The following is a 25,264-nucleotide window of genomic DNA, read 5'->3' as shown; positions in this document are numbered from 1 at the left end:
TTTTTCGATTTACTAGTGTCTTAAAGCCATGTTTGTATACCCTTTGTTCTGCACACTTCCCCAACAAAATTGCATTCTACATAATAGATAGGCATGTATGTGATCGGGCTTTCGTGACGCCCATAACACTTTGTTTTGTCGATACTTTTAACACCTCTTGCAAGTTGTAGTGGCGCAGAAACACGTCATAGATGCGGGTTTTTTTGCATAATTTAAAGTGAATGACAAATGAATGTGACAGCTTTTATCGTTAGAAAATAATGCTAAAGATAAGTGGACATTAGTGGCGGCAAATTTATAAGATGCAAAACTTTACACCTCAAGAAAAGGCCGAAGCTCGCGAGCAGTTTGAAAACCAACTACGCTGTGCGTTTGTCAAATATGACAATTTGGAAGAAGAAGAGGACAATTCTGAGGTAGATACCATCACATAAAATGTTTGATAGTCTCATAAAACAAGGACAGGCACCATAAATATTGTAGGTACTACAACTTGCAGTGCTCTATACAAAGCTGTCTAGGCCTGCAAATGATTCATGTGGCACTAAAAAAAATCTAGTGGCTATTAATAAGAGTAAAGTATTGTATGGACACCACATGTAGACTATTCCTGAGTGCCTTTAAGCATAGGTATCAGCGTCGGATTAAATAATGGAGTCCCAAGACAACAGGTAACTATGTAGGTATTTCATTTATTTTGTTATGAGCTAGAAAAGAGAGCTGACGATTTTGTTTCTTAAAACTACGTGAGATGCTCGTTCACGTACCATTAATAAATTATGTTGGTTTTTGTTTGTGTGGATGTTAATTTGTTAATCTTGCACGCAAAAACTGCTGAACGGATTTTGATGAAACTTTACAGTATTATTTTTTATACATCAGAATACCATAATTATTATACTTATGTAGGCTAAATTTTTATAACGATTTGTGACAAAATAAATTTCGCGCGGACGAAGCCGTAGCCAAAAGTTAGTATCTTACGTATAATAAATAAATAGAGAAAAAGATGACGTCGTCCCCAACTGATTGTGAGCGACAAATTATTTTATTTACAATCTATCGTATTCTTAATTCTAATTTGCATCAACGACTTTATTTAGAACTCCATTTAAGAGTAAAAAAAATAACGATCTCCACTTTTTCAGGATGTTCCAAAGAAAATAGGTGTTTTCGAATTAACAACACAAATTAGAAAATGAATAACATAGTCATATCATTATGTATTTAAATTAGTACGCTAGGCGAACTTAATGCCATAAGGCACTCTCTGCCAGTTATTCTACTTCACCCATATGAATGTTGTTGTTATTACACAATACCTACATCAATTCAGTCTTAAGCCTTCCAATATATGCAAAAGTTCTCCGCAAAACTAAGCTAGATACGATTCGATTTTATCAACCCCTCACAATCCATCTGAACAAAAACTGATTCATTATGTTCACGCAACCGTCCCAAGAAAATTACCCATAACTTTATGTAAGGCATGGTATCGAACATGTCATGTCATGACGTCGGATCTTGCTAGTCAGTCAAAAAAACTTTGGAGGGTAAACGACAACACGGAAATGTTGCGTAGGACAACATACGAGTTGTGATAACTTTCTAAATAATAGTGAGTGCGTGTTGTGACTTCGGCCCTTGACTACGCTGACAGAGGTGTTGAAATATGGATGAAGTGGTAATTCAGGTAAGGTTTTTGTTTGGATCCACCCAAGTTTGAAATAAAAACAGACTCCTAAGTTACGATCATAGAGATTTCCTGGATATTCCAGGTATACCTACATTCCGTATTCGCAAAAAGATATAAAAAAGAAATATTTACGTACTTATTGCATGGCAAAATATAATAACATTTTACTTAACTAGTAGGTACTACCCGTTCGCGCTAAGTTTGCCGTGGAATGCGCGACCCCTCCCCCGACCGCGATTAAACGCAATTATTATGTCTTATTTTACGCAAATACACATTTTTTATCAATATTAAAAATTTAAAAATTATTTTAAACTAGCTGACCCGGCGAACTTTGTTCCGCCTTAATGGCAATAAATAAACAGACTTTTTTTTTTAATTTTGAACGGGATAAAAAGTGTCCTATGTCCTTTTTTTTTTAATTTTGAACGGGATAAAAAGTGTCCTATGGCTCTAAAGTACCTCCCTGACAATTTTCAGCTAAATCGGTTCAGCCGTTCTTGAGTTATAAGTGGTGTAACTAACACGACTTTCTTTTATATATATAGATAGATAAGATATAGTTTGTTATACCTAGTTAAAGACGCTTCCCTTCGAGTGACGTCATATCGCCAGCGGCAAACTTAAAGCGAACGGATAGTAGGGTAGGTAAGACACACTCGAATCTAAAGATTCAGCAAAACTTTCCTTTGTCCCCGTTGAGTCACACCATTTTGTGTAACCCGAACTTGCGTAAAAGAATAACAAACATCCATACAAACTTTCGCAATTACTTTATTTTAATAGTAGGATTACAAATTTCGCTTGGGCAAAGCCGCGTCGGCAAAATCTTTTAGTGCAAAGCAAATTGATTTTAATTTTTTTTTTATCAAGTGTGGTTAGTTATCTTTTCTTATTATTATTCATGAAATTAAACTGCATTTGTTTCATTACTACATGCATATTTATTTTTTATAACAAAATTGTGCTAAGTACAATGGTAGGTAAGTATAGTAAAGTGCCTAGCAAATAAATAGAACATCTAAAAAATAACGTTTAGCATTTGCTTGCTTGTCCTACCTGATCTATAATGATCATGATTATAAGTAATCCATCACTGTGTAAATATATTTATTAATTTGATGGAGTGATTTACTATTCCTCTTTCAGATGGTATAAGCAAAAGCCATAACCTAACCTATAATAACAATGATTAAAATATTTATACCTAATAATAATAACTTAAGCCTTAGCCTGGGCGCACACCACAGACTTTTAGTTGATCAGTATGGAGATTTATGAGAGATTACACCGATTTAGTTTCGACTGATTCATATACACATTAAAATCGGGCCCAACTATCAGCCAGCGGGGGTCTTGCTTGGTTGAAATGATATAAAGTATGTTTTTAGTATTCAATACTTATGTCGGAAGACGTGTTCAACACTAGCGTGTCATTTAAATAATCAAGGCTGTCCCTGTCGGAAGATGTGTTCAACACTAGAGTGTCGTTTAAATAATCAAGGCTGTCCCTGTCCGGTTCCGTTTCATTGTTGTTCCTGGGCGGTGAATAAGTAGTCCTCAATTCTACATCTTCGTCTTCATCATGAGATTCCTCAGATTCATCTGATTCTTCATTTCCTATAAATAAAATACATTGTGTTTTACAGTCAAGGGTAAGACATTAATGCCTGTTTTCACCATCTATCCCAAATTTTTAAATGAGCCCTATGGTAACAAATCACAGGAATTTAGTTAAATAGGGGTCACTTAAAAATTAGGGATTGATGGTGAAAATGGGCATAAGAAAAACAGCTTTGCCTATAATAGTTAACAATTAATATCTTTAGTAAAGTAGATTTATTTAGAAATAATTCGAATATCAGGCGCCAGATTTTAACATGGCAAAACCAATAAAATAAACCAAACATTCATACATGATCGGACTTAAAATCAGTCAGTTTTGCTTCTAGCCCAGCACACAATGTTTTATCTAATAAAATAAAGCTATAAATATGGGATTACCTTCTTCCTCATCAGTATCCGCTTCTTCCATTGGTTCGGGTTCAGGTTTTCCAAGTGGAGGTTTTTTCATGTATCGTTGGCCAATGGAATTTAACTAAAATAAAAAATGAATTGTTGTGCGTTAGTCTCGCTAAAGCTCGAAAACGGCTGGATTTAGCCGATTTCTTTTATTTAAATCACTGTCCAGGTAAGGTTTAAATAGTGAAAAAATGGCGGTACGAAATTAGTCGCGCGGCAAGTCTAGTTATTCAATAATAAAATTTATGTAGAAATAACAAACAGGTGACCTTACTAAAGACGGTTTTCGATAATGAAATAAAATGATTCTACAGTTTTAATTGAACAATGAGCAATTAATTATAGGTAAAATTCATGTTACTTTAAAAGTTTTTACATCTAGGTACCTACCCGATTTTGGTTTTGTTGTTCCAAAGCTGTTAATTCCGCGTCCTCATCAACAGGGTTGTCCGCAGTGAACCACTTAGAATCGACTAAACGAGGATACAGTACTGGGAAGGGAATATTCATTGTTTAATTTGATTTAAAATTACGATCAATTTCAAAAGGCTGAACTCGCAAGTGCTCGCAACTTCGCAAACGATCAATAAATCACCACCCACTGAGCCACTGACACAAATTGACATATTATAACTGACAGTGACATTTATAGGGATGTTAAAAAAAATAGATTTTTAGTTAAATCGATTATCATTTTCTTATGAATTATGTTCGACTTTTAAAGTAAAAATAGATTTATAATAAATAGCTTTTCTTAAACAGCGTCATCTATGCGACGGGCGCCTATGAAGCTATATTCATGGCAAAAAACTTGAAACAAGGTGTCTATTTAGTAAACAGCGCCATCTATGCAGCGGATGAAAAACAATAAAAATGACGTATGCGTAAAAAAGTTATCCAGTCAAAATACTTTGAAAATTTACCATTAATAAATAAATTAAGTATTTCTTCCGCCATTTTTCGCAATTTGGCACTTCACGTCTCACATTAATTTACGGAATTTCGCCAATACAGCTGCTATTTTTGAAAATGCAATTCTACAAACAAGACAAGATAACTTTTTATTGGCGGTACGAAGTTTGCGTAACTCATACATACATACATGGATCTCACCCGATGGCATCACCAAAAACCAAATCGACCACCTTGCCATTAGTTCCAAATGGCGATCGTCGCTGCTCGATGTCCGAAACCGAAGAGGTGCTGATATCGACAGCGACCATTACATGGTTGCTGCCGAGCTGCGCCTCAAGGTAGCGGTAGCACGACCAGCTAGGGGACCGGACAGGATTGGGAGAAGGTTCGACGTAACTAAATTCAGAGACCCTGACATCTGCACCAAGTTCAGACTCGAACTACCAAACTGTTTCTCTGCTCTTGACGACGTGAAAAGCTCAATAGACGAAAAGTGGAACCATATCAAAGTGGCCTACTTAGAGACCAGCATTTCCGTCTTGGGTCACACCACGCACACGCGCGAGGACTGGATGTCACAATCCACATGGCAGCTGATCAACGACCGTAGAGAGCTGCACCTAAAGTTGCTACAAACCACCGACGTACAACTTATAGCCACCCTCAGACAGCAGCAACGCCAGATGCGCAGGAAAATCTAAAGACAAAATACTGTGGGCTGACGGGGTTGCTGATAATGTCCAACTCGCTGCTAACACTGGCAATCTGAGAGAGCTGTACAAAGCGACAAAAATCTTGGCAGGAAGTAGTAGACCAAAGAAGAAGCCTTTTAAAAGTGACGGGCAGCTTATTGTGACGTCTGAGGGGCAACTGAAACGATGGCGTGAACACTTTCAGGAGGTCTTCCGCCCTACCTTGACTACAGCCACCAACACGCCTGAGCCACCGCAGCACACCTCTACTCCACCTAGGCTGCTCGACATCAATGTGGAACCACCATCACGCGACGAAGTGGCCAAGGCTATCCTGTCCCTCAAAATTGGCAAGGCCCCAGGACTCGACCTTGTCACCGCAGAAATGCTGAGAGTCGACGTAAACTCCGCCGCCGACGTCCTGACACCTCTCATCGAAAACATCTGGATGGAAGAGGAACTCCCAGACGACTGGAATAAGGGGCTTTTATTTACTGTGCCAAAGAAAGGGGACCTAAGCCAGTGTAGCAATTGGAGAGGTATCACTTTGCTCTCGATACCGTCAAAGGTTTTCTGCAAGATTATCTTGGATAGGTTATCGGGGGCCGTTGAACCTCTTTTGCGTAGGGAACAGGCTGGCTTCCGCCCGAACCGCTCGTGCACCGACCAGATCAATACTTTGCGTATCATCTTGGAGCAGGCATCAGAATGGCAAAGGGAAGTCTATCTTACCTTTGTAGACTTCAAAAAAGCCTTTGATATGCTAAAGTGGGCAAGCGTATGGTCGCGACTCGCTGACATTGGTGTCCCGCCGAAAATTATCGATCTACTGAAGGCCATCTACAAGAAATATTCTTGTAAAGTCACTCACGACGGCCTCATCTCCGAAGATATTGAGGTGCATGCGGGCGTCCGGCAAGGCTGCCTGCTTTCGCCGCTTCTCTTTCTGGTAGTCTTGGATGGAGTCATGTGTCGTGCATATCAAAACCAACGGCGTGGAATAGAGTGGGGTATAATCGGAGTCTTAGAAGACTTAGATTATGCCGATGACCTCTGTTTGCTGAGCCACACGCATCACGATATGCAATCCAAAATTGATGACCTACATCGAGAGGCGGGCATCACGGGGCTCAAAATTAACTGCCGGAAGACCCAAGAGATGCGATCTGGAGTGAGGAATTGCACACCATTACGGATTGGTGCAGAGGATGTGGAACGTGTCCACAATTTTACCTACCTCGGGAGCGTCGTGTCAGAGACTGGAGGTAGGTACCGAAGAGGACATCACTTCGCGCATTGCCAAGGCTAGAGCCACCTTCGCACAACTTCGCCCCGTATGGCAGTCACGGAAACTGACCCGAAGGGTAAAGTTCAAAATTTTCGGGTCCAACGTTAAATCCGTGCTGCTCTATGGGTGTGAAACGTGGAAGGTCACCAAGGTCATCTCGCACCAGCTGCAGATCTTCGTCAACCGCTGCCTTCGCCGAATTCTCGGGATATACTGGCCTGAGAAAATCTCCAACGTCGAGCTATTGGAACGCTGCCACGAAATTCCGATCGACCAGCAGATCAAGCGCCGCAAGTGGAACTGGATTGGCCACACTCTCCGAAGGGATCCCGATCACATCCCCAAGCAGGCTCTGGATTGGAACCCCCAAGGAAAACGCAAACGTGGTCGCCCCAAGCAAACTTGGCGGCGCACTGTGCCAGACGAGGCGAAGAAGATCGGCAAGACTTGGAGCGAGATCAAACACATAGCTCAAGACCGAACGCGATGGAGGACTGCTGTGGACGCCCTCTGTCCCATCTAGGGGACATAGGACCATAAGTCAAGACGAAGTTTGCGAGGGCAGGATGGCTCGTATTGTAAAAAAATATTTAATACATCAGTAGCTTCAGTTTTAACTGTGTTTGGGCCGAGGAGGCATAAAATAGCTCTCAAAGAAAGATGACACATGCTTGTAGAGATAATTTGTCTTAAGTGTTCTAGGCAATGAAGAATGTTCACTAATTTTGTTTTTTAGCTTTCTGTATTCTCTGTTAAAAATAAAAAATACACGTGAAAGAATTATTTCGATACGTCAATTAGTTTCCAAGATATTGAATTTTAAAAGTGCGGGCGGCGGCCGGCCCGCCATTTTATGCGCGTGACGTCATATTACAGTTACTGGCTCATATTTGTATGGGTGGAATCTTGCAAGCTGAATTAAGACCCACTTCCAGGCAACCGATTAAGCTGAAATTTCGCAAACACGTGTGATTTGGATGACCATGCAATATTATGATGACATGGAGCTGATCTGATGATGGAGCTGGAAGGTGGCCATAGGAACTCTATAATAAAACGACTTAAATGCATCGAGTTTGGGCTCGTTCGTTTTGTATTGATGAGTATTTTAATTCTATATAGTAATCAGGGTCTAATGATGAAGCTGGAAGGTAATTCGCAATAAAACGACACAATCGCATCAAGTTTGGGTTTGGTTCAATTTTAATTTCTGTGATGGGTCTGGGTGTTAATATGTATAATAAGTTTAAATTTACAAAAAAAAATGTATTTAAGTATGTTTATATCCGTTTTCTAGTGAGCGGACACTGTGAATGTACGTCACGCGGGGTCACGTGACCGTCGGCGGGACTCAATATTTAAGCGAACTTTGAATGCCTATAAAATCATAACTACTGGGTATTTTTGAATGAAATAAAAACTGATGTATTTGTAAATGTAAAAGCTTAACTGTAACATAGGTTTCAAGTGATTTTGCATACCTAGTAACATTCTCAATTGTGTATAATTTTAGTAAGTTTAACCCTTGTCAAAATGTTTATTTTATGTCTATCAGAAATTTTGTTCATGTTTTATGTTACACGGTTATTAATTGGCAAGGAAAAAAAATATAAGTTTGATTTATTATTAAGGCGATTAGAGTCCTCAATGACCTTGAGCGTTTGACCTTCACGCTTCGCACAACACCCGCGCACCCCGCACGAAAACTCCGATTTGACACCGATCAAAAATACACGGGCATAGGTAGGTACAGAATAGAAGCTCTTTCTTCATACATTACTGCCTATTATTTTAAACTTGAATTGATGAACCTTGATGTCGATGTCATTCAACCCAGGCGCAAGTGATCGCCCGAAATGTTCTAAACTAGCGCACCGTATAGTAAGGTATTTATATTTAACAAAAATTACAAATCCATGAACATTTTGTATGGGATAATATTTTTTATTTTATTTTATTTAGCTTACAATGTATGTTGTGTGTAAACTATGTTTGTTCGGGTGGAATTTTGCAAGCTGAATTAGTTAGACCCATTTCCTGACGACAACCGATTGAGTTAAAATTTCGGATACACATGCAATTCGAATGACAATGCAATATTATGATGACATGGAGCTGATCTGATGATAGAGCTGGAAAGTCAGTGACCCCATAGGAACTCCGGAATAAAACGACTCCATCGAGTTGAGGCTCGTTTGATTTGTATTTATTTATTTACATTAGGGTTTACATAGTTACGGTAAACTACTTTACAAATCACGAGTACCTACTTCAATTCTATATGTAAACAGGGTCTGATGATGGAGCTGGAATGTGGCCATAAGAATTATTCGAATCATTACGAGCTACATTAGAGAAAAACGATGCTAGTTACTACGCCGTAGTAAATTCCGCATCATAAATATAAAATGCTTAAATTAAAATTAAAACATTCTTTAAAAAACAAGGTTTTGTACCTATGCTCTAAAAAGAATAGAATAAAAAATAAAGATTCTATCATTACTCAATTTATATGACTAAAAGCTCGTCGCGAGATTTACTTGTGTAAACAAAAATACATTCATAACGTAACTTAATTTTAAAGTAAATCTAAAAAAAACACGGATAGGTAAATAATAGGTACATCTACAAGAACTTACCTAAATCTCGTAACAAGCTTTTCGTCAGATAAATTGCGTAAGGACAGAATCTAGGTATATAATAGAAAAAGACACGTTCCAAATTAGTGAAGGAATGTTAGATAGATACTTAGATACTTACATCCATGGACCTATAAAAAAAGTCGGACGGATTCTCATCAACAAAATACTGTGACATTAGGATACACCAGCTTGCCTGTACGTACAGGCCGGCACGCACACATTCACACCCTGATACACCACTTCCAGTGCAAACTTCACACAGTTGACACATTTAGGCGGCGAAAAAACAACACGAATACGACATGTCTTGTGTGATGAAATTGTGTAAAAACCGTTCTGTTCGAACAAACAAAAATTTAAGGAATCACATTTCACAGGTAAAATAATAATCCAATCACTTATTTCCCGACATTAAAATATTGAAATTAATTGAAATCAAACGTCATTCACTCGAAAAAATAATACGTCAAAGACCAGTGTTCTCAGTTATTTACGTGGGAAAATTACCAGAAATATGGGAAATTAATAATATTTTAGGACTTTTTAGTTATTTATTACGCATACTATAGTATAAATAAAATAATTAATCATAATAATTGTGTTTTAATGGGATATATTATCATAGGCAGATTTGATCCTTCCTAAAAATGTGGAACTGCGAAATTCAAATTTTCTTACATTGATTGCAAGTCAGTGTCAGGTTGTATGTTAAAATCTATCAGAGATAATAATAATAATATATTGATGATGCATAAGATTATGATTATAATGTACACAAGATTCGTAATTTGTAACTGCGTGAATCATTTTTGATCATCATTATGTACATAGGTACCCTGACACACTGACTTGCAAACAATGTAAGAAAATTTGAACATTGGAAATTTCGCGCCTACCTCAACGCATTCACTGCGTTGTCTACATTTCCAAGTAACATCTGCCGATCTATGTTTTTCTTAAAATAAATGGGTAAAATGTTTTGGCTAACATGGCATCCCTAAATTCACTCACACAATAGACAGACGCCAAAATTTTGCGTCACAGTTTTGTTGTAGCGCGAGTTCCGTCCGCCTTTTTTTATAGGTCCATGCTTACATCACTGCATTCATTTTCAAAGCTCTCATGGCCGCATATTTCATCGAACCATTTTTTCGAGGCATTTTCATAAACTCAATCAGATGTCGTTATTTATGTCGGTATATGCGCGAAATAAAGACTTTGTTTTACGTATTATTGCATACTTAACATCTTTTATCTGAGCTTTTATCTCAAGAATAAAATTGTCATTTTGACAAAATATTTCCCATACGGAGACTGTCAATAGGCCAATTTTATTCTCCATTTAAAAGTTTCGATGCATTCAAAAATCATAAAATAACTATAAAAATAAGGTTCATAGTAACCAACGAAAAAACAGATCAGGTTCCTATAGTACGAGAGCCCACGACCAAAATTTTTGTCTCATAGCAATACGGCCAAAACCGCATCAAATCGATAGATACGATTATCCTGAACTCGAAAATACCAATATCAGACATTTTCCGCGTAGCGTTTGATCTGACCGAATTTTCAAAATTGTCAAAGAATTTTACCGAACTGCATCATAGCAATATGTCTGATTTGCAGTCTGTAGTTGAATGATAGTTCTGAGATACCGGAAACATTATTTTCAGACGTTAGTGGTGTAGCGCAAACCCGTAAAATCACTTAAAAAAATTAAAAATGAGACAAAAAAAATGTCTCATAGCAATACGTCTGAAAATCTTTTTTATTAGTAAATTTTGGTTATTTGATGCGAACAAAACAATTTTCAGACGGAAATGTGAACGCATTAAATTTTGAGACCGTTTTGAAAATGTTAACAAATTTTACCGATCGTTATCATAGCAATATGTCTGAAAATTGTTGGACATGATAAAATAAGTTGTCCACATGTGCAAAAAATTTATATCAGACAAATTAAGTGTAGCACCTTCTCTATCATACAACTTTTTGATACACTTAAAGTGTCTGAAAACAGGTTTTTTGTAATCATGGCAGCAATACGAAAAGTTAAAAAAATTTTTTTCCGTATTGCTATGATACAGGTCGGCTAAATTTGTTGACATTTTCAAAAATGCGCTCAGGCTATATGCTACGCGCAAAATGTCTGAAAACAAACTTTTTCGTAATACAATTATAAAATCTATGTACATTTTCACTATCAGACGTATTGCTATAATACCGACTGTCTTTTTTTTTGACACAGCAGAAATGGCCTCCCACGCAGTTGCTACACTTTCGACCGTTACTACACACCTAGTCGGGTTCAGAATCATACAATCTAACGATTTTATAGGGTTTTTGCCGTATTGCTATGAGACATGGTTTTGGTCGTGGGCTCTCGTACTACTAAGTCAACGCGCATATACAGGGTGTCCCAAAAACAATGGATAACCCTGTAACCATCGATAGGCCTCGCCATGGTCTCCCTAACGTCCAATTTTGACCCCAGTAAAAATATCACCGTTTTCAAGATTTTTAAGTTTTTGTGCATTTTTAGAAAATTGCCACCTGCGATTACTTTTTCTCATGCCATTTCTACAAATGAGGATACTTTTAAATCTAGGTTTTTTCCTTATCACAAGGGATAGTTGGGCTATCAAAAGAAAAGATTCAAGTTCAACAAACTAGTTTAAAAGTATGACAATTTTAAGAAATTGAAGAGAAGAAGGAAAAATTAATTCATTGTCTTGCACTTTTGATCAGACATCGTGTAAAAAAAATGTAGGAAGACCATCGTGCCCATTACCTTAAAAACTTCCTTGGTTAATAGAGATTCTAAAAAGGTATCACAAGCCTATGTATTCTGTATTATTTTTATCTTATGGCTACTTGAATAGCAACTAGTATGAAAACTGCAAAAATGAGTTTTTCTCTTAATAGTTAAACTAGGACTGCATAGTGGCATTAAATACAAATGGATAATTTTTAGCGTAGGAATTTAAATAAAGCAACATTTTTTCATCATCATCATCATCATTTCAGTCATAGGACGTCCACTGCTGAACATAGGCCTGTACCCCAATGATTTTCATAATGACCGCTTGGTAGCGGCCTGCATACAGCACCTTCTTGCTTACTTTTATGAGGTCGTCGGTCCACTTTGTGGGTGGACGTTCTACGATGCGCTTTCCGGTACGTAGCCTCCACTTGAACCCTGCTGCCTCAGTTCTGCGAAATACTGTGCCCTGCCCATTGCCACTTCAGCTTGCTGATCCGTCGGGCTATGTCAGCGACTTTAGTTCATTTACGGATCTCCTATTTTCTGATACGGTTTCGTAAAGAAACCCGAGCATAGCCCCTCCATAGTACGCTGTACAAAAATTCACGTTTCCGAGCCGTGTATCATCTGTCTATAGGCACATTTATAAGGTTTAAAACAAAAATTAAGTCATCACAAGAACGCAGAACTGACGGCCAATGGGTCAACAGGGTTCAAGTGGAGGCTACGTACCGGAAAGCGCATCGTAGGACGTCCACATACAAAGTGGACCGACGACCTCATAAAGGTAAGCAGGAAGGTGCTGGATGCAGGCCGCTACCAAGCGGTCATTATGAAAATCATTGGGGTACAGGCCTATGTTCAGCAGTGGACGTCCTATGACTGAAATGATGATGATGATGATGATAAAATGTTGCTTTATTTAAATTCCTACGCTAAAAAATATCCATGTGTATTTAATGCCACTATGCAGTCCTAGTTTAACTAATACGAGAAAAACTCATTTTTGCAGTTTTCATACTAGTTGCTATTCAAGTAGCCATAAGATAAAAATAATACAGAATACATAGGCTTGTGATACCTTTTTAAAATCTCTATTAACCAAGGAACTTTTTAAGGTAATGGGCACGATGGTCTTCCTACATTTTTTTAACACGATGGCTGATCAAAAGTGCAAGACAATGAATTAATGTTTCCTTCTTCTCTGCAATTTCTTAAAATTTTCATACTTTTAAACTAGTTTGTTGAACTTTAATCTTTTCTTATGATAGCCCAACTATCCCTTGTGATAAGGAAAAAAACTAGATTGAAAAGTATCCTCATTTGTAGAAATGGCATGAGAAAAAGTAATCGCAAGTGGCAATTTTCTAAAAATGCACAAAAACTTAAAAATCTTGAAAACGGTGATATTTTTACTGGGGTCAAAATTGGACGTTAGGGAGACCATGGCGAGGCCTATCGATGGTTACAGGGTTATCCATTGTTTTTGGGACACCCTGTATTTTTTGGGTTCCGAACCTCAAAAGGAAACAACTAATTATTTAACCCTTATAGGATTACTCTGTTATTCGTCCGTCTGTCTGTCAAGACCCTTTTTTTCATATGTATAGATAACAGCACTTAACATAAAAAATATGGTCTCCATGTCGACTTTCAGTAGCAACAACAGGGTCAACAACAACAAAAGCATGAAATAAATTAATTTTCACTAAAAATTAAAATCAACTCCAAAACAAATTACCAAACCGTAGGCTGCCAGTGCTGCCACCGACTCCGAAAATATCAATCATGGTATAAATTTGACCCAGTAAATAAATAACGGAATTTATATTTTCTACTTTTACTTATCTAGTGCAGTTTGTATTGGAGTCGATTTTTTTACACTATTAGATTCTATTTAGGTAGATAATAGCGTCCAAGCATGTCTTAATTCAATCGTATCGTCTGACTGAACGTACTCTATGAACAACTCTGACATAAAATATATTGTCAAACAAAGGCTGGGTTGCACCATCTTATATTAAATTTGACAAAAGTCAAATATTTGTCAAACTCCATACAAAAAAACACCGGTTATCGCCAAAGCTACGGTCAAAGTTAGGTCACGTCAGGTGGTGCAACTCAGCCAAAGAAAAAATTCATTTTGATCGCTAATGTCAGTTTGCAGCGAGTGACACAACCTCCCCGTCTGAAGGCCAGCGGCCGACTGCCGCCCGCACCCCGCGAAGGCCCCCTCAACAGCAAAACGTTCGGAATTTATCAAAAGTAAAATTTATGAATGAAAGTAATGTTCGATTGAAAAACGCAACGTGTCATTTAAAGATTAAAAAATTCTTAATCTATTCGTGCAAAAATCTTTAAAATTAACATAGCCGTTTGGGAGGAGTAGGGAATTGAAGTAAAAAATCGATGTCCCGTATTTATTTTTTTAATCCACAACAAAGAGACGTAGGAAAAATTCAAACGTGTCAAATGTAGTCCTTGAACTGTTGTATAACATATATTTTTTTCAACTATTTCTGTCCAGCAGTATAAGAGGAGTAGGCTTTACAAAATGACCATTTCACGCGGATTGAGGACACTAATCGCCTTAATCGACTGTAATCAAGGAGCCTCTAAGTGATGGCAAGTCAATTAACACTGAAAATGTCTAAGTTATTTAAATTTGCAAAAAAATAATTAAATATGGTTAAAAGTTCATTACATTTACTACTAAATCCTTTATTAATAGTTATTAGATATATCGCACCTCTTTAATATCAAATTGGTTCAGGAAAATAAGAAGAATTTAAGATAGGGGTCTGTGAGACCCGACGTCCATGGGAGTGTGATTATTTTTTCACGTCCATAGTTAAAGGTTAAAAGCAGCGTGTAGATTTTGAAATAATGTAAACTAAAATATGTAATTCTTTTCTCAAAAATTGATTTCGTATTTATGTTAAAATCAAATCTTTTTTTTATAAAAGAATTATTGTTTTTTTTTATAAAATTTTTCACATCCCTACAGTGACACCGACAGAAATGTCAAACCAAAAAACTGCAATGCGTTCCGATCACAGTTAGCGACAGTTATGGAGTTCCGATTTTAGCATCATGCATTGCAAACACACGTGTTCTGAATTTTTTGGATATTTGTGATACGGTCAAAACTGATAATCGGTTAAAACCACCTTTGACTGCAATAATCAATCAAAAGTGCTTTTGACTAACACGCTTAGTCAAAACCACTTTTGACTGGAAATAGCAGTTCATTATGTATGAGTTTTGACATTATTATATCAGAGATAATTAATATTATAGTTCAATTTAGTTTGAGCGGCTTTATTAATTTAAGTTTGAGTGAAAAAATTCTGGACAAATATTTCGCTAACTCAAACCTTGCCTACCTAGTTACTTACCTACCTAATGTACATACAGTGAATGCCACTTTTTTCGGCGTGATCGATATTACATACATAATTATGTATGTACAGTCACGGAATGAAAAGGTTCGTCAGTTTTCAAATTGATTCCTTCAACGAATCGCGAGCACATAATATGTGTAATATTATTACCTTTTGAAACTATGTTACAGAATAATCTTGAGTTAGAGAAAATAATCTTTGACTATTCGTCAGTAAAGTTCATAATTATTCAGATCAAAGTTGTTTGACGATTTAACTTGTCAAGATTATTATGATTGATAAACTAAAACCTTCTTGTTGGTTCAACCTGCCATTATCTATTAAATAAAAAAAACTACATTTTGTAACATTTCACTGATGGGATAGAAAAATAAACAAGCAAAACCTTATTCGTTAGCAAACGTCATATTTATTTAAATGTTAGCAGCAATGTTTCTTGCACGGTTATGTTGGCAGGTTTGACTCTTACAGTACTTAATGCAAGTGAAAACCGACACTAAGGTGACGAACCTTTTCATTCCGCGACTGTACATAGTACTCGACAAAATTACAGCTCTCAAGTGCCAACAGTCTCCAAATTTTAGGACTACGGAATGAAGACGTTTACTTAAACTGCTTATAGCTTTCCGCCCACGCACAGCTTCGCCCGCGTAATAAGTTAGTAAGGGCTGTTTTTAGTTTTCGCCGTAAAAACCATCCTTGGACTTCAACGATCATTTAAAAAAAATAATTGGTAAAATTGGTCCAGGCGTTGTTAAGTTATGGTTTTATACCAACACACATTTTGCGATTCATTTTTTTATGATTATTTTAATAACATTTATCACCCTTACATTACGAAGCTAAAGTGTTTCCCGCGATCTTTACTGGACTGACTGAATCTTTGGTTCACCGAGTGGGAGGCCTGCCATACCACACCTATTAGGTACACTATGTTTTCCAGTCAATACAATCTCCACTAAAAAGTTTACTGCCCCAACGGCCATTAGATTTACGACTTTTACGAGATGTTGTCATGTGTATAGAAGATTCCTTATAATGAAAGTTAAAAACATGTAGGTAATAACGAAATCTCCGACTTATTACTTTAGTGGAGTGATTACAGGAAATTACGGCCAATTATGTTTTTTGTACTATTATGAAAGTTCAGATAGCGCAGTTTTTAAAATTATTTATAACTTAGAAGTTTTTTATATTATAATTTAAGCTTTTAAGTTGAAAATTTTATAATGTTTTCATGATTCAAGATGCAAAAAATTTGTATCTAGCATCAAAAATAGGAATGTAAACATTTTTTCATTAATGGCGATTCTGTTATAAAAGAAATCTGAGAAAAGTCACCACGTATAAAAAAAAATAAAAAATAATGATAACTTATAGAAGCTACGAATAATCGTAGAACATACTTGAGGATGAAATCGATAGGTATTATGGTTCTCACCTATCACCTGGCTTCGGCTTGACAACTTACAGGAAACATCCTGTATTTGCACACCGGTCGAAAGCAATTTTGTTATATTTAATTATTACTATTAGATATTACAAAAAAAATGAATTGATAAAAGAAACAAAAGCGTTGGTAATATGTTGGTGCTAGTGGGGCGTGTGAAGGATTTGAACCTCCAACCGCGGACGGAGTCCGCCGCTCTACTTAACCGGTTGAGCTAACACGCCTTATTTCAATGGACAAAGTTTGCGATCCCTATCCCGAATATGACGTCATCGCGACGTTGAGCTAACGCAGAGAGGGGTCAATTGATCTCATCAACGGATTGATGTACGACAAGACGCCATTTGACAAACTATTATGTACTTTATGCCAACGTATTCTGGCTTTATTGCTCCTAAGCTTGCTTGAGAAGTAGGTATGAAGAATCAGTATGATTTTGCGCTCGTAAGCTAATTGAGAATATCTAGTTGTGTATAATCATTTGAAACCTTTGTTACAGATAAGATTTCTTTTTATCCATAACAATTCAGTTATTTGACTACAATCGCACCTGATGTTAATTGGGATGCAGTCTAGGATGGTACATAATATCTGTCCTGTAAGTGCCTATTCACTCTCGCCTTGAAAATGCCCGGATTATAGTCTTCGGGAAAGACAGCAGCAGGCAGCGAGATTTTACATAATATGCAAATGTGCCCAAACTCGATGGAGTTAAGTAGTTTTAATCCGGAGTTCCTATGGCCACCTTCCAGCTCCATCATCAGATCAGCTCCATGTCATCATAATATAGCATGGTATGGTCATCCAAATTATATGTGTACATGCGAAATTTCAGCTCAATCGTTTGTCCGGAAGTGGGTCAATGAGGGTTTTCGCGATTTAAAAATCCGCCAGATGGCAATACGTAGACGGGAGGTCCAAATGCTGCATGATTGGTTATTTTTGACATGACATTGACGCATCATTTGGACCTCTCGTTTACGTATTGCCATCTGGCGGATTTTTCAATCGCGGAAACCCTCATTCAGCTTGCAAGATTCCACCCTTACAAACGTTGAGCCAGTTCCTATAAAATGACATCACGCGCATGGAGCGCGGGCCCGCCGCCGCCAGCATCTTTAAAATTCACTTGGAAACTAATTGACGCATCGAAATAATTCTTTCTTTCTTTCACGAATATTTTTATTTTCAACAGAGAATACAGACAGCTAAAAAGCAAAATTAGTGAACATTCTTCATTGTTTCTTCAACTTTTACTGAACCACTACTAAACTAAATACTAACTTAAATTTATTTTTTGTAGCATGTACTAATTACGACAAGTACGACGCAAACTCGTAACTCATGAAAGTTATCGTCATCATCATCATCATCATCATTTCAGCCACAGGACGTCCACTGCTGAACATAGGCCTCCCCCAATGACTTCCACATCGCACGGTTGGTAGCGGCCTGCATCCAGCGCCTAAAAAGTTATCGTAGCGCTAATAAAATGTGATTAAGAATCACCTTTTTCGACATCCATGAATCTATGATGATCTACTTTAATGAAACTTTGCGGTTTTCTGTACCGTACTCGTATTTATATTTTTCAATATTTATTAGGAACTGGTTTTTACTACAAATAGGAAGTAATTAAAAATATTATGTTTGGTAATGCCAGTCAGGCTCAAAAATATTGTAAAAAAATGTGATATTTATATATGATTCATGGTGAAAATGGGCATTAGCCTAATTGTAAATTCCATGCCTCAATAATTGTCCTAATTGATGAATTTCGCAGACCGAATATTATGACGTCAACGCGCTGTGTGGATGGAGTAAAGGGGTCTTTGATTTGACGTGATGTTGAACTTTATTAGAAACTCATTAGGTCGTTATTTGCTTATACTTTACTCTACTGTCCCTTTATATGGGGTTACAGGATCTGGATAGTATTAAATGATTATGTAAATGGCAATGCCAGATTTTGTATGGAAAGTGGCGTCTTTTTTTTTTCGCGCGGCCATCGACCAAACTTTGTTTTTTGATTACAAAATAGTGTAATAAACCAAACTTACTATGGCATGTATACCTCTAAACTCAGTCTGAACTGAGTTACGAGCATTAGAAGTTTGATGATTTTCATACTAGATTTGCTTTTTGTGCCCAAGTTTTGTAAGAAATTGCAACAAAATATTGCGCTATTTTTTTATTGCGCTGATTCTGCTCCATACTGATGTCTGGAGCCTTTAATGGATGGTATTGTTTGTTTACACATACAATCTCACTATTTTGTAATCAAAAAACAAAGTTTGGTCGATGGCCGCGCGAAAAAAAAAAGACGCCAATTTCTGGCATTGTCTTTTGCACATCGAATTGAAACATGGCGTCATGTATCTACTAAGTTGATGAGGCGGACATGGACTTTTAACAATATAATTAAGAAATTGCATTTCCCATTTTTATTACGTACTAAGGCTTGGTATTTCTGCTAAAGTAGGTATTTCGCGCTGTCAAAATCTGCGCGCGCAATACTTCGCCGAAGACAGCGCGCCAAAGAGCTCTCGTGGCTACACAGTATAGAAATACGCAGTTTAGAAATACGCAGTTGGTTAGGTTAGGTTGACTTCCTTCCGTTGAAGCGTCACACTCACAGCACTTTCTAATACAAATCATATCCCAGTGATACAAATTAAAACAACTTTCAAAATTTTTGGGAATATATTTTAGAATCGAATAAATATAGAATATAACTGCCAAAGTAAACACTGTTCAAAGAGGCGTGGCGTCACCCGACCTTCCGGAAGTTCCGCGCCGGCTAAAAGAATTTCAAGATTACGTCACCCGACCTATCGGTAGATCCTCGGGAGCTTGAGCGATTGGAAAAACATTTTATGATCAGTTACTCGTAGTAGCGATTATTTAGAGCTTGGTTAATCAATTATAGTTGTTGCAATTCACAAAGCTTTGCATGTGGTTAATTACATTAATCAGTACACGCATCAATTTTTTTTAGTCTTTTTGTTTATTAATAAATAAAAATATCATACTAAAATTGCATACATATTTGTTTGTATTGGTCTGGGTGTTTTCTTTCCATAATTTATGTATAACGTATGTACGGGGCTCTGTATCGAAAATCACTATGAGCAATGAGCATCACACACTGTTACCTGGAGTGCATTACCGCAGCAAAATTTTTATAAATGTTGTGCTTTAGAGAGTCGAGAGTATAGCAGATAATTAGTCCATCGTGAGCAGAAATTTGTCCACTAATAGCAAAATTCGTTCAAATTATAGTTTTAAAGTTATTGGCTAGAAGATTCTTTTATCTTGCAGCTTAGATCTTTAGCTACAGACCTTAGACAGTATTTTTGAAACATTCTTACGCATGGTGGAGGAAGGGACGCTCTAGAGCAGTGGTTCTTAACCGGTGGTCCGCGGACCACTGGTGGTCCCTGGAGGCATTCCAAGTGGTCCACGATGTGCACTTGCACACCTTGGTCAAAACCACTTTTAACTGATTTTTGCAGTCAAACTGGTTTTGACCGATTATGAGGTGGTCCCTGACAAGACAGAAATTTGGTAAAATGGTCCCTCATGACTTAAAGGTTAAGAACCACTGCTCTAGAGACTCAAAACTACAAGGATACACATGAACTCCAGTTTTAAATCCGTTGATATCTGCTGCATCTGCCATGTTTTTGGCTATAAGATTCTTCTATCTTACGGCTTAGACCTTTAGCTACAGACCTTAGACAGTATTTTTGCGAAAATTCTTACGCATGGTGGAGGAAGGGACGCTCTAGACACTCAAGTCTACAAGGAGTCACATCAACTCCAGTTTTAAATCCGTTGACATCTGCTGCATCTGCCATCTTTTTGGGTAGAAGATTCTTCCATCTTGCAGCGTAGACCTTTAGCTACAGACCTTAGACAGTATTTTTTTGAAAATTCTTACGCATGGTGGAGGAAGGGACGCTCTAGACACTCAAGTCTACAAGGAGTCATATGAACTCCAGTTTTAAATCCGTTGACATCTGCTGCATCTGCCATCTTTTTGGGTAGAAGATTCTTCCATCTTGCAGCTTAGACCTTTAGCTACAGACCTTAGACAGTATTTTTTATTTATTTGTGTCAGTGTGCTCATCTAAAGAGTATAAGACGATTGTATGTAGGTACTATTAAAATGTAATTTTAACTCATTGGTTTTGTCTCATATTTGAGGAATGTACTATGTATCATGAGTAGAGTCTTCGTTTAAAAGGATGCGAACGATTTAAATTTCAATAGGTAGACAAAATTGATAATTATATTCTTAATTATCAAAAATTTAAGCTTTCTCCAGTAACACTGATATTATTATACTGTGACTCATCAAAGTCATCATTGTCAAAAATATTGACAAATCGCGAACTGTCACGGCCAAAAAACTGACACGCGTCCGTCCTCCGTAAGCGCCACCGCGCGACTGATTGAGATTGTCCAAGCCGTTATGGACGATTTTTTCCACATTTTTTAACTTAGTAACTAAATAAGACGCAATATAAAAATTTCATCCGTTAAAAGCCCTCAAGTTATTTCTGAACTTTAGTTTAGTAAAAGATTTAGAATCTCAAATCGCTTATTTTAAAAATAAAACCATAAATAGAAAACGAATAGAGGTAACTTTGGGAATATATTCTATCGAGTCAACTTCATCAAATCGTGTTTCCATCCGTTAATTGCCCTAGAAAATATCCTCAACTATGCCCAATAAAAATCTTATCCTTTAATTTTACTGTTTAGTACCTCAAAAATGAAAAATGAAAACCTCATTTTCGCCATTTTCTCTGCTACCCGGCCTTATACTATGAATAAAAGTTTTCATTTGTCGATAACTTATTATTGTTTTATAATGCGCAAACTAAAGCCTCTGATGTCTGCTAAGTTTAAATAATAAAACTTTAACAACTAACCCAAAATATTGAAATAGAATCTCAAGGTCATATCACATGGATGGATCCAGTGTAGAAAGGAAGTGCCGTATATCTTACTGGATGTTATCAAACCTTATATGGATTCTGACAATGCCCTGAACCAACTCATAACGTACTTGCCGAAGCTCAGGATACTAGTGTATGACGAATATGCCATGTTTTTTCTAATACTTAATACACTCGTCGTCAAATAAATCGCACCTCCCGCGACAAGCACTTTTAAACGTATGCATCCCCACTTCCCACCAATATTGGCACTACTTAAAAGCCTAGTTCTAAACTTGATTTCATTATAGGAAAGGTTTTTACCCCAAAAATGTGTCTTTAGAAGGATCCAGAGTCACTTCTTCAAAAAATAGATAGTTACACTTGTGCCAACTTTTATGGCTATAAAACTGTTAAGTTGGGATTAATCGCTATTAGGGTTTCTGCTCGAGCTTTCTCGAACTCGAGAAAACTCGAGAAATTTGGCTTCATTCGAGACGAGAAAAAAATTACCGGAGCTCGAGAATTCTCGAGTTTCGATATGGAAGCTTTAATATTCTTGAAAGCCTATTTTCTTAGAAAAGTAAGTTTTTAATTACATATTTAATAGGTCAACGTTGCTTTTAGACTCGCCTAGTCTTTCCTTTTTTAACTGATTTTATTTGCAAGTAGTGATCTGAATCGAAACTAAGTAATAATGTTCACCAAAGAGTATGATATATTTATTATGTATGTTTAACTCTGACTGATTTAAAGGCTGAAAAATTTGTTAACTAGACAGTTACCTTACCTAACAGACGTTAGGTTAGGTACTCGTGCCTCCTCGTAAAGTTTATTCAAGTCGTTATTTGTAAGAAATTTAAAAATTTATTAAAAAGGTATTTTTGTTCATAAAAAAACTATTTATCGTAATTTTGCTATTTGGACTTGTGTTCTTTAGAAAACAAGTGAAATTTAATTGTAGCTCCAGATTTTTATTGTTATTTACCCTTAAAGTACACGAGACTTTATGACTTTTGTTATGATTATTAGTAAATATTAATTATGAAAGAAGATTTTATTTTTTGTTTCTTTCCTTACCAAAATAAGTGGTACTAAATTTTAATATTGATTTTTGTGCATAAAAGTAGGTATATTCGATTAAAAAAACCTGTGTTTTGATTAAATTTCAACTGATTTCAGCAGTTTTCATTTAAAGACTCGAGACCCGAGAAAACTCGAGACTTTGGCCACGAGAATTCTCGAAACTCGAGAAAAAAAATAAGTCGAGAAATCAGAAACCCTAATCGCTATCCATCGGTTAAAGAGGACACGTGAGATCATTATTTGGTTTCATTACCATAAAAATTGGTCTAATTGATCCCAGAGGTGAGCCCAAAGTGAGGTCTTTTTTCAAGTCACATTTATGGTATATGTTAATCATTTATTAAGAAATTGAATGTATTTTTCTTTAAGGATATTTATTGGGCTTTCAAATAATACCAATATTGTTGGGGTACCATGATTGTGTCAGAAGAAAATCTTTAAAGTTCGCGTCGCGGAAGGTGCGATTTATTTGATGTTGAGTATAATATTTAGTGCACTTTGATACCTAAGTATTTCGATAGACTTGAAATAGTATTCATAATGTCAGCCATAGGACGTCCACTGCTGAACATAGGCCTCCCCTAATGCTTTCCACGTTGATCGATTGGTAGCGGCCTGCATCCAGCGCTTCCCTGCTACCTTTACGATGTCGTCGGTCCACCTTGTAGGTGGACGTCCCACGCTGCGCCTTCCGGTACGCGGCCTCCATTCCAGAACCTTGCTGCCCCATCGGCCGTCAGTTCTGCGCACTATGTGCCCTGCCCATTGCCACTTCAGCTTGCTAATCCGTCGGGCTATGTCAGCGACTTTAGTTCGTTTACGAGGTACACATACTTGTCAACAATCTCGAGAATTGAGCTCCCAACTGAAACTGGGTAGGGCGCAACATGGGTATTCGACATAAGCTTCGTTTTGTCCATGTTCATCCTCAGGCCTGGACCAGGCAGGAAATAGTATTAATGAAATACAATTCGTAGCAACTCGTAGCAGTTCGTAGCAAGTATACTTTTAAGAAATTAATCGTACGTAGCCCATGGTTATGAAATACTACCCAAAATCATTATTTCATAGGAAAATGAATCTCTTATTTTAAAATAATAACCCTTAACTCAAAATAATCAACAATTTGTGTTGTTATATTTTTTATTAGTCGCTTGCTACGATAACTCGTAGCGGCTACGGATTATTTTGTAGCAGCTACGGATTATTTCGTAGCATTTTTTCATTTTTTGTGTTATCTTTGATACTTTGAAATTCAAACATGAGACTATTTTCATAGGTTATCGTATGAAAGATACATTACTCGATATAGGCACAAATCTCGCACAAATGTATAACTCGGAGATTATTAAGGATTCCAGTCTTTCTGCAAACCCGAACTTGTCAGGCAAAGAAAGACAAGACGTCTATGAAATGTTTAATGTTTAAAATTTTTCTGTTTTATCTATTTGTTTGTTGCATTTCATTAACAACATTTAAACGCATGTGTCTCTAGAAGGTAGGTATATATAGGTACAGTCATTACCTTATTTCTATTATATATGTCTGCTTAATTTATTTTCCTAGTAGCCTACGCTTTTGCCCTCGAAGTCTAACGCCCGTATTCACAAACGCTGCTTGCTTAAGTGAAGCAGCAAATCGAACACACAGCGTTGAATAGAGCTCTGTGATTGGTTCGTGTGTCACCCTGTGCGTCCGCGCGCACTGTGAAACCTCATAGTAATGTTTGTGAATACATACGAACACCGATATGACCGATACGACTCAGTGAAAGCGCACCGTAGAGTCGATTCAGCGCTGCTACGGAAAATTTTCGACGAACTTTCTTTTACGGAGAAATTCAGGTTGTGTAATCATTTCGCTGCTTTTTGTGAGGTTTAGGTTGGTTGCAAATTGGATAGATGGCGCTAAGTTATGGTTGCATATGGTATCGTATTGAGATGAAATAAGCCCGGACGTGGCTCCTCCCCAATTTCATCCCGTCTGGGTGCAGTTTGTGCAGAAGCATACTGCATTTATTTTCAAGGCTGTTGACGGCCGTCTGGCGTAATCGTTCGCGTACCGGACATAAGCCAGGCGGTTGCGGGTTCGAATCCCGCGGGGGGCAAATGTTAGTGTGATGAGCACGAAGCATTTATACCCGGAGTCATGGATGTTTTGCTTCCGAATATCATATTTTTTATATTATTTTAATGGTCAATTTTCGCGTTTTTCAATTTTTTAATAGATAAATTGTATAAAATATTTTACTGGTAAGCCTTACATAGACTTGAAAAAATATAAAACTAAGTGCATAATATTATTGTATACCTACATCCATCATCCATGCATCCTCACAAACTTTCATTTCAGGAACGAT

At 37.1% G+C, this 25,264-nt stretch overlaps 1 protein-coding gene across 1 annotated transcript; it reads right to left on the bottom strand.

The window, feature by feature from the left end:
- Positions 1-2,545: 2,545 nt before the first annotated feature.
- LOC135087214 (anaphase-promoting complex subunit 15-like) lies at positions 2,546-4,324 on the bottom strand. Its single transcript, XM_063982056.1, has 3 exons — positions 4,109-4,324; positions 3,701-3,794; positions 2,546-3,316 (listed from the first exon to the last, which is right to left on the bottom strand). Exons 1-3 carry the CDS (start codon positions 4,226-4,228, stop codon positions 3,084-3,086), a joined length of 447 nt encoding a protein of 148 aa, XP_063838126.1. The 5' UTR covers positions 4,229-4,324; the 3' UTR covers positions 2,546-3,083.
- Positions 4,325-25,264: the final 20,940 nt, after the last annotated feature.

This window comes from Ostrinia nubilalis, chromosome Z (assembly GCF_963855985.1).
Source record: "Ostrinia nubilalis chromosome Z, ilOstNubi1.1, whole genome shotgun sequence".
NCBI classification, from domain to species: Eukaryota; Metazoa; Arthropoda; class Insecta; order Lepidoptera; family Crambidae; genus Ostrinia; species Ostrinia nubilalis.
Note: the sequence above shows the minus strand (reverse complement) of the source record. Positions and strands in the feature narration are given on the sequence as shown.